This window comes from Microcaecilia unicolor, chromosome 12 (assembly GCF_901765095.1).
Source record: "Microcaecilia unicolor chromosome 12, aMicUni1.1, whole genome shotgun sequence".
Lineage (NCBI taxonomy): Eukaryota > Metazoa > Chordata > Amphibia > Gymnophiona > Siphonopidae > Microcaecilia > Microcaecilia unicolor.
This window is the reverse complement of record NC_044042.1, coordinates 49,988,027-50,002,071: the sequence shown is the minus strand read 5'-3', so window position 1 is coordinate 50,002,071 and position 14,045 is coordinate 49,988,027. Positions and strand designations below refer to the sequence as shown.

Genomic DNA, 14,045 nt, shown 5'->3' with positions numbered 1-14,045 from the left:
TATTGCAAAACAAAACTTTCTGATCAGCAGATTTAAACATGAATTACTTATCCCAACCCAACAGGCAAAAGTTTAAGACCTGAGCAATAAATGAGCTGCCTAAACTGAGCAGATCTTCCTAGTCTTCATTTAAAAAGTTAATTTTGTCCAGAAAGGACAACATGCTGGACTGCACAATATGTGCAAAGGGAATTTACACAGAAAGCACTTAATTTTACTACAATGCTTTTTAAGTTACATGATCACAAAACTGTATTTCACTAAGTCAAAAAAAACCCTATAATTGTTACAATACATATTCAAAAATATATTTAAAACTGAAAGTTCATATATTTCATACCGTGCGTATTTTACCTGTACAAATCATATTACATGACAGCAGAAAAAGATCATTTGGACCATCCAGTTTACCTATTTATGTCCTCACTGGTAAAGATATAACCCAATAGCCAGGAATTGAGTATGAGTATTCCCCTCCATATCCAGGACAGTCTTTTCCTTCCTTCTATACACTCCACCATCTTGGGATGAAGATTACAAAAGATCCCATTAATTTTCTCTAGTACCTATGCCTAAACAGAAGGATTCAGTAAATCTAGCCACTATAATCCTGCCTCCCAGGTCTCCCACACAGTCTCAGGCAGACCCAGCAATGCAAATGATTGGGACTTAAATTGACAGACTCAGCCTTTATTTACTGTATCAGACTACTACTTAAAGAGCATTTTAACACAGATTCGGGCCTCCAATATACAAGAACATAGCACTCTAATTTTTCCAGTTAAATATTATTTTCCAACCTTAGGCAAAATGTCTAAAGAGCTTCTCTGATTTGACAGCTACATTTCCAAGTCCTAGATGAAGAAGTAAGTAAAAATACATGCTTCATAGTGAGAAACAGAAGATTAACTCTCAAGGGTTGTTTTCACACTTACTATACCAATGATTGAAGCAAAATGACAATTCTATAATAGATATTAATACTAAACAAAGATCTCTGACTATTGGCAGAGAGTAAAGACATTCTAATTTTTTTTTTTTCGGCCAGTACACACTAGAGATAAGGGAAGGAGTGAGGTATACAGTAGCAAGGAGCAAAAGATGCAGAGTAACACACCCCCATTCCTCCTCCCTACTGTTGAGGGTTGGTGCCGTCAGCTTCCCGCTAGAGCTGCCTTAGAAACAGAAGTCTGATCAACTGTTCAAAAACGCAACTTTCGTCTTCTCCGCCCCCTCGTATGAAGGTACAGTGGGAGAGAAGATGGATGGAAGGCTTTATACAGGATATTTGGTGCATTCAGGACATCTTTCTTTGCTATTCTCTTGATTCAAAAGACTTTCCTGCAACTGCCAGGACTACCTCCTCCTTCAAGCCAAGAGCAGCAGCTCCTTTCGACCTCCATAATACAGTCCACCCACCCCACATCTGCGGGTAACACCGGGAGACAGGAGTCTTGTCTCTGTCTCTCCTAACCCCCCACTCTGCACCTATCCCCGTACCTTATCCCAGCAATCTACGTCGGCTTCATCTTCTTACCCTCCCCATCCACCCTATCTATCCACTTACCCCTTCCAACTCCTTATCGACATCCTCCCCACACCCTTCATTCCTGTCTTCCGTGCACTTGCTACTTCAATTTGCATTCCCCTTACCCTACTCGCTCCCTATTTAACCAATTATCAAAGAAAAGCCTTTCAAAGCAATATACAAAGTTGTATACAATGTAGATACACAATATATCCGCCTCTCCACATCCTTCATCACAAAAAGCAACTCCAATATTAAGTAAACTCCTTCATTTACATCTCACGAGAAATAATTTGTATTGCATTTGGAACTCCCAATCATACTGAAATGTTGGCGTTTATATCGCATCTATTCCCACTCTTAACAATCCTCCCCCCCCCCCCCCGTCAAAAATTCCTGCCCACTTATAACGGGCCTCCCTCCCTATCCACCCCATGACATCTGTAAGCCTCCCACAACGCCATCCCCGCCCTTAACTGTAAATAATAGCAGGACCCCCCCCCTCAGAAGGCTGAGGGTGGAAGGGCGGGGTGCCGGGGCCCGTCTCTCACAGCTCACCTCTCCGCCGCTCCCGCCCAGCACCTCCAGGAACCTGCGCAGGTTGCTGCCGATGGCGGCCGAGACCTGCAGCGCCGCGTCGAAACCCGGGCCGACTCTCAATGGGCCAGGGACAAGAGGCGCGGTCCCCGCGGCCGACTGCAACAAAGCCGGCAACCGCTGCCGAGCCGCCAGCTTCCTACTGGTGCCGGGCCGCGCGGGGAACCGCCACCGACAACTATGCGCCATTTTTTATTTTAACTGAAGACTAGAGGCAACAACACGCACGAGCCAGCAGTGGGACTGAGGGGGAGGGGCGCGCGCCGCCCGGCCCCAGAACCTGCATGGGGGGACTGGGCATGCGCCGCGTATTCTTTATACAGAGTCCTAGCGTTACTAATACCAAGGAGGTTGGCCTAATTACTAGGTTCACGCTGCACTCACTGCGCAGGCTTTGTGCGGTCTCTAAGAGGGCAAGGGCATTGCAGATATGGCACAGGCAGCTCAGAAATTTGTGAAGACCGTCGTCACCAGGACTCCGCAGCTTGTGAGCGGTGAGAACCGTGGCTTGTGGGAACTGCGGTGATAGTGGTGTCTTAGTATTTCAGGCCTTTATGCTTATTTTTCTCTTGGAGCAGATCGTGAGTGTGGCCTACTCGTGAAATCTTTGTGGAGTATTTGGGTGATCTACTACTACTACTTGACATTTCTAAAGCGCTAGGTTACGCAGCTAGAAATTAAGGATGGGAAACCTGCCTAGCAGCCGCTCCTAGGGCTTAAGCCTCATCCCTTATGTTTGTGCTTAAATGAGATTGGGAAAGATTCTTAGATGTGGCTCATGGGCGCCTTGTGGCCTTGCTGTATTTCTTGAGCTGTGCATGTAACTCAGCATTGAGAGTAACTTTTTTTTTTGTTTGTTTGTTACATTTGTACCCCGCACTTTCCCACTCATGGCAGGCTCAATGCGGCTTACATGGGGCAATGGAGGGTTAAGTGACTTGCCCAGAGTCACAAGGAGCTGCCTGTGCCTGAAGTGGGAATTAAACTCAGTTCCCCCAGGACCAAAGTCCACCACCCCAACCAGTAGGCCACTCCTTCACTCAACTTTGGCTCCTTACTCCCTTTATTTCTTTGCTTGTAAATGATGGCTTCTGTGGTACACACTGCAGTTTACAGTGACTGTTATTCAGGGGTGAAGATAACGAATTTGACAGTATGTAATTTATGGGATGACTACTACCTGGCACCTGAAGAAAAGAATTACGATCTCGGGATAATAGGCTAGAGCTGTTCCTTTAAAAATAATCAGTATTTAACTTTATTTGTGTCTTTTTCTGTTTTGGAGATGCAGCCATAGTTTTAGTTCCTGGTAGGATTTTCCTTGGTATCTAAGTTTCCTGCCTCCTAGCAGCTTTTAGATCATTGAACTAGGAGTAAGGATATTTGTTTCCTTTTCACTCTCTCTCGTTTTTCTGTTTTCTGATAGTCTCCTTCCCCTCTTGTTAGCATTCATATTTGACTTTCTCATCATCTTCACCCAGCCAGACAGCATCCCTGGCCATCTTTGCTTTGATAGAGGGTAAAACAATGATTTTATATTATTATAAAAAGCATTCACCCCAAGTACTTGTGGAGTATGACACAGATTTAATATCACATTAGAGGAAAAGTGCATGACAGTAGTGGTGCTTTTCCTTAGTCACCAGAATTATTGTTGTCATGTACAGCCTGCTTGACAAGTCCTTTAGGATCATCTATGCCTGGAGTGATCTTAAATTACATGTTTCCTGCAGGGAGTATATCAGAAAATAACTGTGGTGCAGCAGAGTATATTAATGTCTGTTAAGCTTTTTTATTTATATATGTATATTTATGTGTGTATATACATATATTTTTTATTGCAGCTGCTGTGACTTACTCCAGGCCCCGTTTAGCCACATTCTGGTACTATGCCAAAGTTGAGCTTGTTCCTCCAACCCCTGCTGAGATCCCTAAGGCGATAGAGAGCATGAAAAAGATGGTCGGTGCCTTTCAGAGTGGCCGTCTTGCACAGCTCACAGTAAAGGTAACATCAAACTATGAATTGACCTATTTATTTGTTTTATTGCATTTGTATCCCACATTTTCCCACCTATTTGCAGGCTCAATGTGGCTTACAGAGTTTGGTTATGACATAATCGTTCATGATACCAGCTATCTTTAGTAGTGAGCAGAAATTAGGTAAGGGAAGAGAGATAGCAGGTGTTAGGTTATTTTGTAAGGCTATGGGTTCTCTTTGTAAGCCTTGTGGAAGAGATGTGCTTTCAGAGATTTGTGGACCTATGAAAAACCAGGTGTATACTGGGGTGTCATCTTATTTTTTTATTAGCAAATAGAGCCTGGCAGCATTCCCCTTCGATATGCGTGTATGCATGGAGAGTGCACACACTCCTGTTATTATTCCATAGTCTGCCACTGCACTATTTGCAAGCTTTTTAATAAACAGTTTTGTTGAGCTTTTCTTAGTATCATCACTCTTGTACTGTAAAAGATTAGAAATCTTCCCAAGCAGAACACTTTGAATGCTGCTCTAGGACTTGGTGGCTGACAATCTTTTAGATAGTTACACAATGTATATTTGTGTGTGTTCGGGGGTGGGGGGGGGGGTGGCTTGGGATCTGACTCTCCCACTCGGCTCAGAATTACATGCCCAAATAGCCTGCTTAACTGCGGGGTAGCTTTTGTTTAGACTACTACTTCACAAAAGGGTAATGTAGAGCTAGTTGAGAATTCACTGTAATAACCTTTTCAGAAAGGTTTACTGCAAAACTTTCCTATCTAGTTAATGCTGTATACTACTATACATTATTTGATAGAAATTTAATGTATATGAGTCTCACCCCACTACATAGATATTTACATAGTGGTGTGGTTTCCCTGTAGCATTGGAGAATAAACCGTTTACCCCCTCGTTCTAAACATTATCAGTTTGTGTGCAACTTAATTGAGTGGAGGAGTGGCCTAGTGGTTAGGGTGGTGGACTTTGGTCCTGAGGACTCTGGGCAAGTCACTTAACCCTCCATTGCCTGCCGCATTGAGCCTGCCATGAGTGGGAAAGCGCGGGGTACAAATGTAACAAAAATAAAAATAAAATAAATTAGGTGCTAATTGGCTATAATTATAGCAAATTGACCCTAATTTGCAGTTTCATGCATAACTGCACAGTTCTATAACCTTAACATATAAGTCCTTTAGCTCACAACTGGTAGGGGAGGGGGTGGATGTGGAAGGGTCATGGATGGGTTAATGGCATGCCCATCACTTAAGTATTAAGGTTATAGAATATTGTCAGTTACACACGCATTTTCATCATCCCTTGACATGGTGTAAGTGGTTGTGCCTAAAGTTAGGCCAGTATTCTATATTGCAGTTAGAGAATTTGCAAGCATGCATAGTTTAGGTAACTTGTACAGAAGTACCCACTTAACTGATTTGCCTAAGTTGTTAAAGGCAACAGAATGTGTGGCCATTTCATATGTGACACTGACCATTTTGTAAAGGGCTTAGTTGGCCTAAGTAGCACCAACCTTATTTTACATTTTCCTAAGTCTCTAGACTAGACTAGTATTTGTCAACTTTTTGTATGTAAGCTATTACCAAAAGGTTGTGAGCTAAATCTAAACAAGTGACTAGCCCTCCTTAATTGAAGTGGACAGGATGCAGGGCTGATTATTGGGGGGGGGGGGGGGGGGGGGGGAACGACTCATCTACTACTAATCATTTCTGTAGCGCTTCTAGATGTATGCAGCGCTGTACACTTGAATATGAAGAGACAGTCCCTGCTCGACAGAGCTTATAATCTAATCAATACAGACAAATAAGGGATAAAGAAATTACTTAAGGTGGGAATGATAAAACAGACATGGGTTCTGAACAAATGAAATAGCCTCCTCTTCTTCCTGTTTATCTACCACTCACATAGGGTACATTGCTGCAGGGCTGACCTATTAGTTAAATGAAATTAAAAAAATAAAGTCCTATGGGGAAACTTTTTCTTCCTTCCTAGCCATGCACTAAGATTTTATTTCATACACATTCACCCAGCTAGCCAATATACTACCACTACCCTTCACAGCATCCTGGGTCTAGCAGATTTCCCCCCCCCCCCCCCCCCCCCATCTGGTGCAAGTTCCTTGCCCTAATCTTTGCAATAACAGCATCAGCACACTCTGTTCTCAAATCTTGCAATGGCCTTGTACCTTTTTTGGATGGAAGGTAAGACCTGAGAACTGACTGCATGCTGACTGTCATGCTCCTTATTTGGCTACTACTGCCATTCCCATGATCAGGCCTTGGGAACAGCCCCAGCTAAAAGTATAATCCAAAGGTAAGGTTGTGGAGGGTAACGAAGTATTGCTGGAAGCTGTCCATCTAGGTTATAGTATGGGTTGCCATATAGCTATAGTAACTACATTGAGAATTACTTCCTTAGTAACCTTGCAGTCACCACCACTCTGGCTGCTATGGATTAGTGGTAGAGAATTGCTGTTCTAAACCAATGTTACCCAAGTCCTGTCCTGGAGTACCCCTTCCCAGTCAGGTTTTCAGGATATCCACAATGAGCATGCATGAACTTGATTTGTATACACTGCCTCCATTATATGCAAATTTCTTTCATGTATATTCATTATGGATATTCTGAAAACCTGACTGGGAAGGGGTACTCCAGGACCAGACTGGGGAAACACTTGAGGCGATCCTTTTATCGGTGTGGTACAATAAACCTATGCAATGTGCTGCAGATTAATTTATGGCTGTTCAGACTGCGGCACACTAAGGTTATATAGTAAAGCTGTTAATGTTTGGCATAAAGCACATGACCCAGTAATTTCTAACTTATTACTGTATACTTGAAATATTAAAAAAAAAAATGATACAGCATATTAACTGCCTTCTTTCTATACAGCTATTAATAAGTACATAAGAATTGTCACACTGGGGCAGACCAAAGGTCCATCAAGCCCAGCATCCTGTTTCCAACAGTGGCCAATCCAGGTCACAAATACCTGGCAAGATCCCAATATTGCAGCTATCAGGGAGAAGCCAGTTCTGGGGTTGCAGGGGCAGTTCTTTCATGGTCTTTATCAGTGAAATATTTGTGGAGGGGGGGTTTAAACAGTTTTTTTTTTTATTAGCTGTAGAAGTCAAATGAAGTTGGAAACAGTGGCCCAGAGCTACCTTTTTGTCTAAAAATGGTTCTCAGCCAGTCTTTGGGACATATCCAACCATTTTTTTCAGGAGATCAAGAATAAAATATGCATGAGTGATTTTGTATGGATTACTATCACTGCATATGACCCTATATTCAATATGGATATCTCAACAGCCTGGCTGGCTCCCTAGGACAAGGTTGATAATCCCTGGTCTAAACTACTGCTAGAGTCTCTATAGCTATCACAGGAGGCAATGTCTCATACTGGATTTCAAAAGGTGCATGTGGCCACTTGTTAGCCTTGTTTGTTTGAATTTCTGTACTGCTCTTCAGGGATCCTCTGCAGTTTACATCAAGCCCAAAGATTGACAGGTATTTATTGATGCATGTTCCCTACGGTTGGTAAGAAGAAAGTTCTGAGCAGTGCCTGCTTGCCACCTCAGTTTTTATTTTTTAAAATTTGCTCAAAAGGTCTGGTTCAGAGCCATCTTTTGCCTTCTAACTCCATCAGATTCTATAGTAACCACCTTTTTAAACACCTCTTCATTTGAAAAGTTAACCCCTGTGAACTTTTATTAATAAAAACCTGACCAGCTAGTACACTGAGTATCTATACATGATACCACACAATGGGCTGTGTAGCAAGTAAGCAATATCAGTAGGTAGTGTGGTACACTGTGAAAGCTCACACCTGCTGTTTGTTCTATTTCAGGAAGCCATCCGGAATGGTTTGGTAGCCACAGAGGTGCTGATGTGGTTTTATATTGGAGAGATCATTGGTAAACGTGGGCTAATCGGTTACAACGTTTGAAGACCAACCCTACCTCACTGTTGTCTTTCTCCTAATTGGTAGTGTTCTTTACAAGCATTGTCTACTACACCCATCAAGGAGAAAATAAGTATTCCTCTTCATGCCTGGTGTAGTCCACTGTCTGTCCTTACAGAAAAGGGTAAATTCTTACTAGAGTGTGCTACTCATGAATTGTCCAGCTATATCAAATGACTTTACTGCTGTTCTTTATAAAATATGAATAAAGCATACAGAATCAATGAACCTTTCTTGGCCACACTAATCTCATCTTTCTATGCCATTTCTAAAGCTTGACCTACACAGTTCTGCAGAGATGTCAAGTCTAGATCATTAAGAGTGTCACACTCATTTGAAAGCTCTCTCACTGATCAGTTCAGTACCAGTGCACTAATCTTGATCCCTGCTTGAGAGGGAAGCTTTAGAGAAGTAATTGGATGCATACCTTTCTACTGCTGTTTCCCCTTGCCCTGTCCTGCAAGTAAAATGTGCTCTGAAACATGCTTTTAATTACGGGGTGGAAAACAATTTTTAGCTTTAAAAAAAGTAATTACCCAAATTGCTCCTCCCTTTGTCTGGATTCTTTCAGAGGCTCCAAACAAAAGCCAATAGCATTTTATGCTGCCTTGATTCATTTGGAAAGCAATACTACACTTAACTCTTTCTAGATTTATACCCTGGATATACCATCTGTAAAATCTCTTTGGCCTTCAATCTCCTGGTTTGGCAAATCTCACTTTGGGATGATTTACCCTTGGCATCTCTGGTTCGGTCACTGTATCACCTTCCAATATTTTACAGGGTGATGTGCTATGGCTGTGAAGTAGATCTAGAACAAAGTGAAACTTTTTTTTTGGCAGGAAGAAAAAAAAACAAACTGATCCAAATAAGTTGATGTGCTGAGTTGAAGACATTCCAGTCTTTAATAAATGACTGCCCCTAGAGGAACTGTATTTCTGCCTACCAAGGCAGTCCCCACCTGGGCTGCCTACCAGAACAGTAACATTTCCCCCCATTAACTGCTTGTTAAACTTTTAAAACATTACATTGGAATCGACAAATTCTCATTAAAAAAAAAAAAAAAAAAAAACAGCATTTTTACAATTCATTTCTTTGCTGATATCATGCAATGCTTGGGCCAGCCTCTACCACCAGTCATACACTGGTGTACAGTGTTGAACCCTGCTCTAGACTGGCCCTATATCTGAAATTTCCTATTGCTTACCATGGAGTGATGGACCAACCTAACTGTTAGAGCAGTGAGCTGAGAAAAGGGGAACTGACTGATTCCCACTGTGGCCAAGTCACTTAACTCTCCATTACTCAAGGTACAAAACAAATTGAGAACCCACCAGCACTAGAGAAAGTACCTGTATGTAACATACCCCATCTTTCTATGGTACAACCAAAATGGTTTACAGCACATACAGGATTCCTTACCATGGATGCCCTGTCTACTAATCTAACAGACTTATTAAATAAGTTAGTATCTTTCTTTAGGCTGCCACTTTCTGCTGAAACTTGAATTCATAGTGGTTATTTGTCCTGGTACCATATTTGAATAGCTTTCGTTATAGCCTTTTGGAACAGGAAGTGTCAGCAGCTGGTATGACTGTGATCTATACAACAAAAAGGTTAGTATTTTTGTTTTTATCTGTCATGACAGCTACTGGGATTGAACTGCTAGAAGACCAGCAGGTGTGTTCAGCTGTTCTTTCAGAAATTAATGATGGAGAGACTTATGTCACAGGAAGTGTCTTGCATACCCTGCAAGCCCAGGTTTCCTTCACCATATAGCCGGAGGCTTGAGCATACCAACACAATAAATAAACAGCCAGCCAATGTGCATAATTTTCTCAGCAGCACATTTGAATACATCTTGTAGTAGGTTAGTGTACACCATCCCCAGCTGTAGCATAAGTTATTTAATCTGGTTCTTGCAGTTTCTGTAAAGTTTTTAGTATTACAAGTTTTGCTTTTAAGACCCCAGTATTTCTCTGAATTGTAACTTGCACAGTACCACAACCTCTCTTCTTCCAAGATATTCTACCTTCTCAAAAGAAGTTGTTTCATTTTATATGAACAGCCTTAATGTATTACTTAAGCGGTACTTTAGTTTTATGTTCCATCCTTATAAATCAGAAGCAGCTTAAATCTGACTGTCATATTATACTACTACTAATTCAGAACCTCCCTACACACACACCCTAATGCAAGGTAGAATTAAAATAATAAATTATATCTAGCAGCCAAGGTGGATCACAAGCTGAACATACATAATCCCAAAATGGTCTTCCTTTAGCCCATGCCCACCCCACAATAGATCTGAAACTACAACCATCCAGTCTGCTCAAGCGCAATCTACAATGTTACAGAATTGCACACAAAACAAGCTGGCTCTTAGGACATTTGTCGGGCAAGATTTTAAAAATTCCAAAGTTTGGCAGGGACACTGCAAGCTAATGACTAAAAATGAGATTCAATTTAAATGATTTTTAAACCCACTTCAGGCACAGGTGACTCTGGGCAAGTCATTTAACCCTCCATTGCCCCAGGTACAAATAAGTACCTGTATACAATATGTAAGCCGCATTGAGCCTGCCATGAGTGTGAAAGCGCGGGGTACAAATGTAACAAAAATAAATAAATGATTTTTAAAATGTGATACTCATAAGTGAGCTAGCCAGTCTGCTGAGTGTGACAGCAGTGGCAAGAGAGTGGGTGGGCACAAAATCTACTGTTTGAAAGCAGTTTTTGAAATTAAAAAAATAAAAGGTTCCTGAGTCAAGTACCCAGAAACGAGAGACTAAGAATTTATGGGTCATTTGCAGTTGCACTGTCCGTGCCTTCAAGCCTGTTGAAGTCTTGCAGGTGCACTAATCTCATTATGGTAAATACTGTGATAGGAAGCTGATAGAGAGGCATGCTAGCATTCAGGTTCTTTGCTGCTTGTCCACAAAATTCTTTAGTAACTTGGCACTTGAATGCTGGATGAGTTAGGGTAGGTGCTCTCTTGTGCCACTGTTCCAGGCAATATAAATTGACAGCAAGCACTACTAGAGCCTGGAGGAGATGTCACCACTCCAGCCAGCAGAGGCTTGTGTCAGCCATGAGGCTGAGTAAGCGCTCTTCGTAGGTCAGTTCTGGTCCTCTTTTCCAGAGAAGAGGCCACAGAAGTGGAAGAGTGTGGTCCACTGTGTATAAAAGTCCACACAAAATTAGTGTGACCAGCAGAGCAACAGGAGGACAGAAAGCTAGATGTAAATGCTTTATTTTTATGAAACCCAGCACGGCACAGTGTTTCATCCAAGTGCCTGCCTCAGGGGTCTACAATAAAATATAAACATAGTATACATATAAATAAAAGGTTGAATGCTCAAAACACTTAAAAATGCATGTATACTTACATGTGTATATGTACATATGTGTAGTATACATATAAATGTATAAGTATATACATTTAAATAAGATACATCCACGGGGTAGATATACAAAAATATGGCACTAGAATATGCAGTTTACTGATGTAACATATGTATGATGCGAATTTTTAACATATAAAGAGAATATCACATAAGAAAACAACCAACCACCTTAATGAATTAGTCAAAAGTAATCATTATTTAAAAATAAACATTACATATAACGCACCTTGATATTAGTTGCCAATGTATATAGGTTTGCACGTTTAAAAACACCCACTATGATGGGGGAAAAAACCCAACGGATCACCTTAAAAAAAAAAAAAAAAAAAAGGACATCTATATGTGTGTATATATTTACTTGTTACATTTGTATCCCACATTTTCCCACCTATTTGCAGGCTCAATGTGGCTTACATAGTGCCAGAGAGGCGTTCACAGACTCCGGTGTGAACAAATAGAGTGGTGGTGTGGTAATATAAAGTTCATGTGGAGCAGTCAGCGGAAGAGTTGTTATGTTCATTACGTACCTTACTTTTGTTATGTTGCATATATGTGTTTCCATATCATCAAGCTGATCAATCCATAGACTGGTGGGTTGTGTCCATCTACCAGCAGGTGGAGATAGAGAGCAAACTTTTGCCTCCCTCTATGTGGTCATGTGCTGCCGGAAACTCCTCAGTATGTTCTCTATCTCAGCAGGTGGTGGTCACACACAGCAGCAGCTCTGGCTAGGCCTCCAAGCCTAATTTTTAGGTTTTGTTGAGTGCCTGGGGTTGAGGGCTCTTTTGAGCAAGTGCAAACCTGGTGGTGCCAGGTCCCTCCTTTTCTCCCCCCTCCCGCTGGCTCCGTTAAAAAAAAAAAAAAAAAATTTTTGAACGTCCTTAAAGGCGTTTATTTCGACGTTTATTTAAGCGTCTATTGCAGCTACTCACTGGGACACCAGGTCGTTACAACTCGGAGCGGACAGCAGGTAATTTTTACCTTTTTATAGCGGGCAGGGGGTTCCCCGATTCTTCTCCTCGTGGCATATGGCGTCGGAGGGCGAGGGCGCAAAGGGTCGCTCCCCGGGTCGCTTGAGCGCTTCTAGAGGGGATGCGGGGGTCTTAAAGCCTGATTCGCCCTTGTTGGGTGACAGTTTCGTGACCGATGAATGTCCCGGTCCTTCCTCCGGCGTGGCGGTTTTTCCCGCCATAAACGCCCATCCCCCGCTCCTCGCCTCCGCCATCTTGGCCGGCCACGCGGCTCGGACGGCTTCTTCTTGGGCCGCCCTTGAGGTTGGAGACATTAATGCCATGAACGCCCTTAATTTGGGTGACGGCACAGAAGCGGCTAAAGTTAAGAGCCGTTCTTCCCGCGCGGCTCCTTCGCGGAGTTTCGCGCCGGACGCCATTTTGGATGCGCAGCATGTCTCTCCCCCGCTATTGCGAGCGCCGGTTGAGGGTGCGTCTAGGGCTGTTGCCCAGGCTGCGGAAGTGCACAGTCTGGGGGGTTTCTCCCCCGAGTTTGTTTTGCTGCTGCATCAGGCCTTCCTCATGCACAACGCTGCCCCTGCTCCCTCGTCTGGTAAAGAGGTTGAGGTTCCCAGAGGTAAACGCCCTCGGGTTGATTCCCAGGCCTTGGAGGAATTTGTCTCCTCCGATGTAGATGAGGGCAGCGTGTCTGAGGTCTCCCAACGGTCCTTTGCGAATTCCTTGGAGGAGACGGATCCCCGCTCGGATGGAGCGGATGACCCCTCTGCAGCGCGGCTTTTTAGCCCAGAGGATTTGCCCAACCTGTTGTTACAGGCCATGGACACTTTGAAGATTTCCTCTCCGGAGGACGTCTCTCCCTTAGCCCCTGTTGGCTCTGCCATTATGCTGGGGACGAAGCGCCTGCCTAGAACCTTCCACGTGCATGATGCCATGCACACCTTAATTTCGGCTCAATGGGATGTCCCAGAAGCGAGCCTTAAAGTGGCTAGGGCTATGTCCCGCCTCTATCCTTTGGCTGTTAGTGAACGTAAGGCCTATCTGTGGCCTACCGTGGATTCTTTAATCACTGCAGTGACTAAGAAAACGGCGTTGCCGGTGGAAGGTGGCACGGCCCTAAAGGACGCCCAAGACAGAAGATTGGAGGCGGCCTTAAGGTCGTCCTTTGAGGCGGCTGCTTTAAGTTTGCAGGCCTCAGTTTGCGGCTCCTATGTGGCCAGGGCGTGCCTGACTATGGTGCAGCGGGCTTCCCCCTCGGATCATTCCTTGAGGGCTGATTGGCCGGCCCTGGAATCGGGCTTAGCCTATTTGGCAGACTTGCTGTATGATGTCTTGAGGGCCTCAGCGAAAGGCATGGCTCAGACAATCTCTGCGCGGCGGTGGCTTTGGCTGAAACATTGGTCTGCTGACCACGCCTCTAAATCCCGCCTGGCTAGGTTGCCTTTTAAAGGCAAGCTGCTCTTTGGGGTCGAGCTGGACAAAATCGTGACCGATCTCGGCACGTCTAAGGGCAAGAAATTACCAGAGGTCAGGGCTCGGGCTAGTACTCGTCCCGGTACCTCCAGAGGACGGTTGCAGGAAGCCAGTC

General features: G+C 43.5%; 2 protein-coding genes across 4 annotated transcripts in view; one reads left to right on the top strand and one right to left on the bottom strand.

Annotated features, from left to right (window-relative positions):
* KMT2A (lysine methyltransferase 2A) overlaps nt 1-2,362 on the bottom strand; it is a 473,075-nt gene extending 470,713 nt beyond the window's left edge. For all 3 annotated transcript variants that reach the window (XM_030220693.1, XM_030220691.1, XM_030220692.1), the window contains exon 1: nt 2,087-2,362. In XM_030220693.1, the coding sequence (XP_030076553.1) occupies nt 2,087-2,314 (228 nt within the window). In that variant the 5' untranslated portion in view covers nt 2,315-2,362. The remainder of the gene's footprint in view (nt 1-2,086) is intronic.
* Nucleotides 2,363-2,462: 100 nt separating this feature from the next.
* Nucleotides 2,463-8,311, top strand: ATP5MG (ATP synthase membrane subunit g). Its single transcript, XM_030220694.1, has 3 exons — nt 2,463-2,619; nt 3,970-4,130; nt 7,969-8,311. Exons 1-3 carry the CDS (start codon nt 2,556-2,558, stop codon nt 8,065-8,067), a joined length of 324 nt encoding a protein of 107 aa, XP_030076554.1. The 5' UTR covers nt 2,463-2,555; the 3' UTR covers nt 8,068-8,311.
* The last annotated feature ends 5,734 nt before the right edge of the window (nt 8,312-14,045 follow it).

What these genes read in the sequence shown, in the direction of transcription:
- ATP5MG (XM_030220694.1), top strand. Translation starts at nt 2,556, where the DNA reads ATGGCACAGGCAGCTCAGAAATTTGTGAAGACCGTCGTCACCAGGACT. An exon ending in GACTCCGCAGCTTGTGAGCG is followed by an intron (nt 2,620 to 3,969) that starts GTGAGAACCGTG and finishes TTTTTATTGCAG; the next exon opens with CTGCTGTGACTTACTCCAGG. An exon ending in TTGCACAGCTCACAGTAAAG is followed by an intron (nt 4,131 to 7,968) that starts GTAACATCAAAC and finishes GTTCTATTTCAG; the next exon opens with GAAGCCATCCGGAATGGTTT.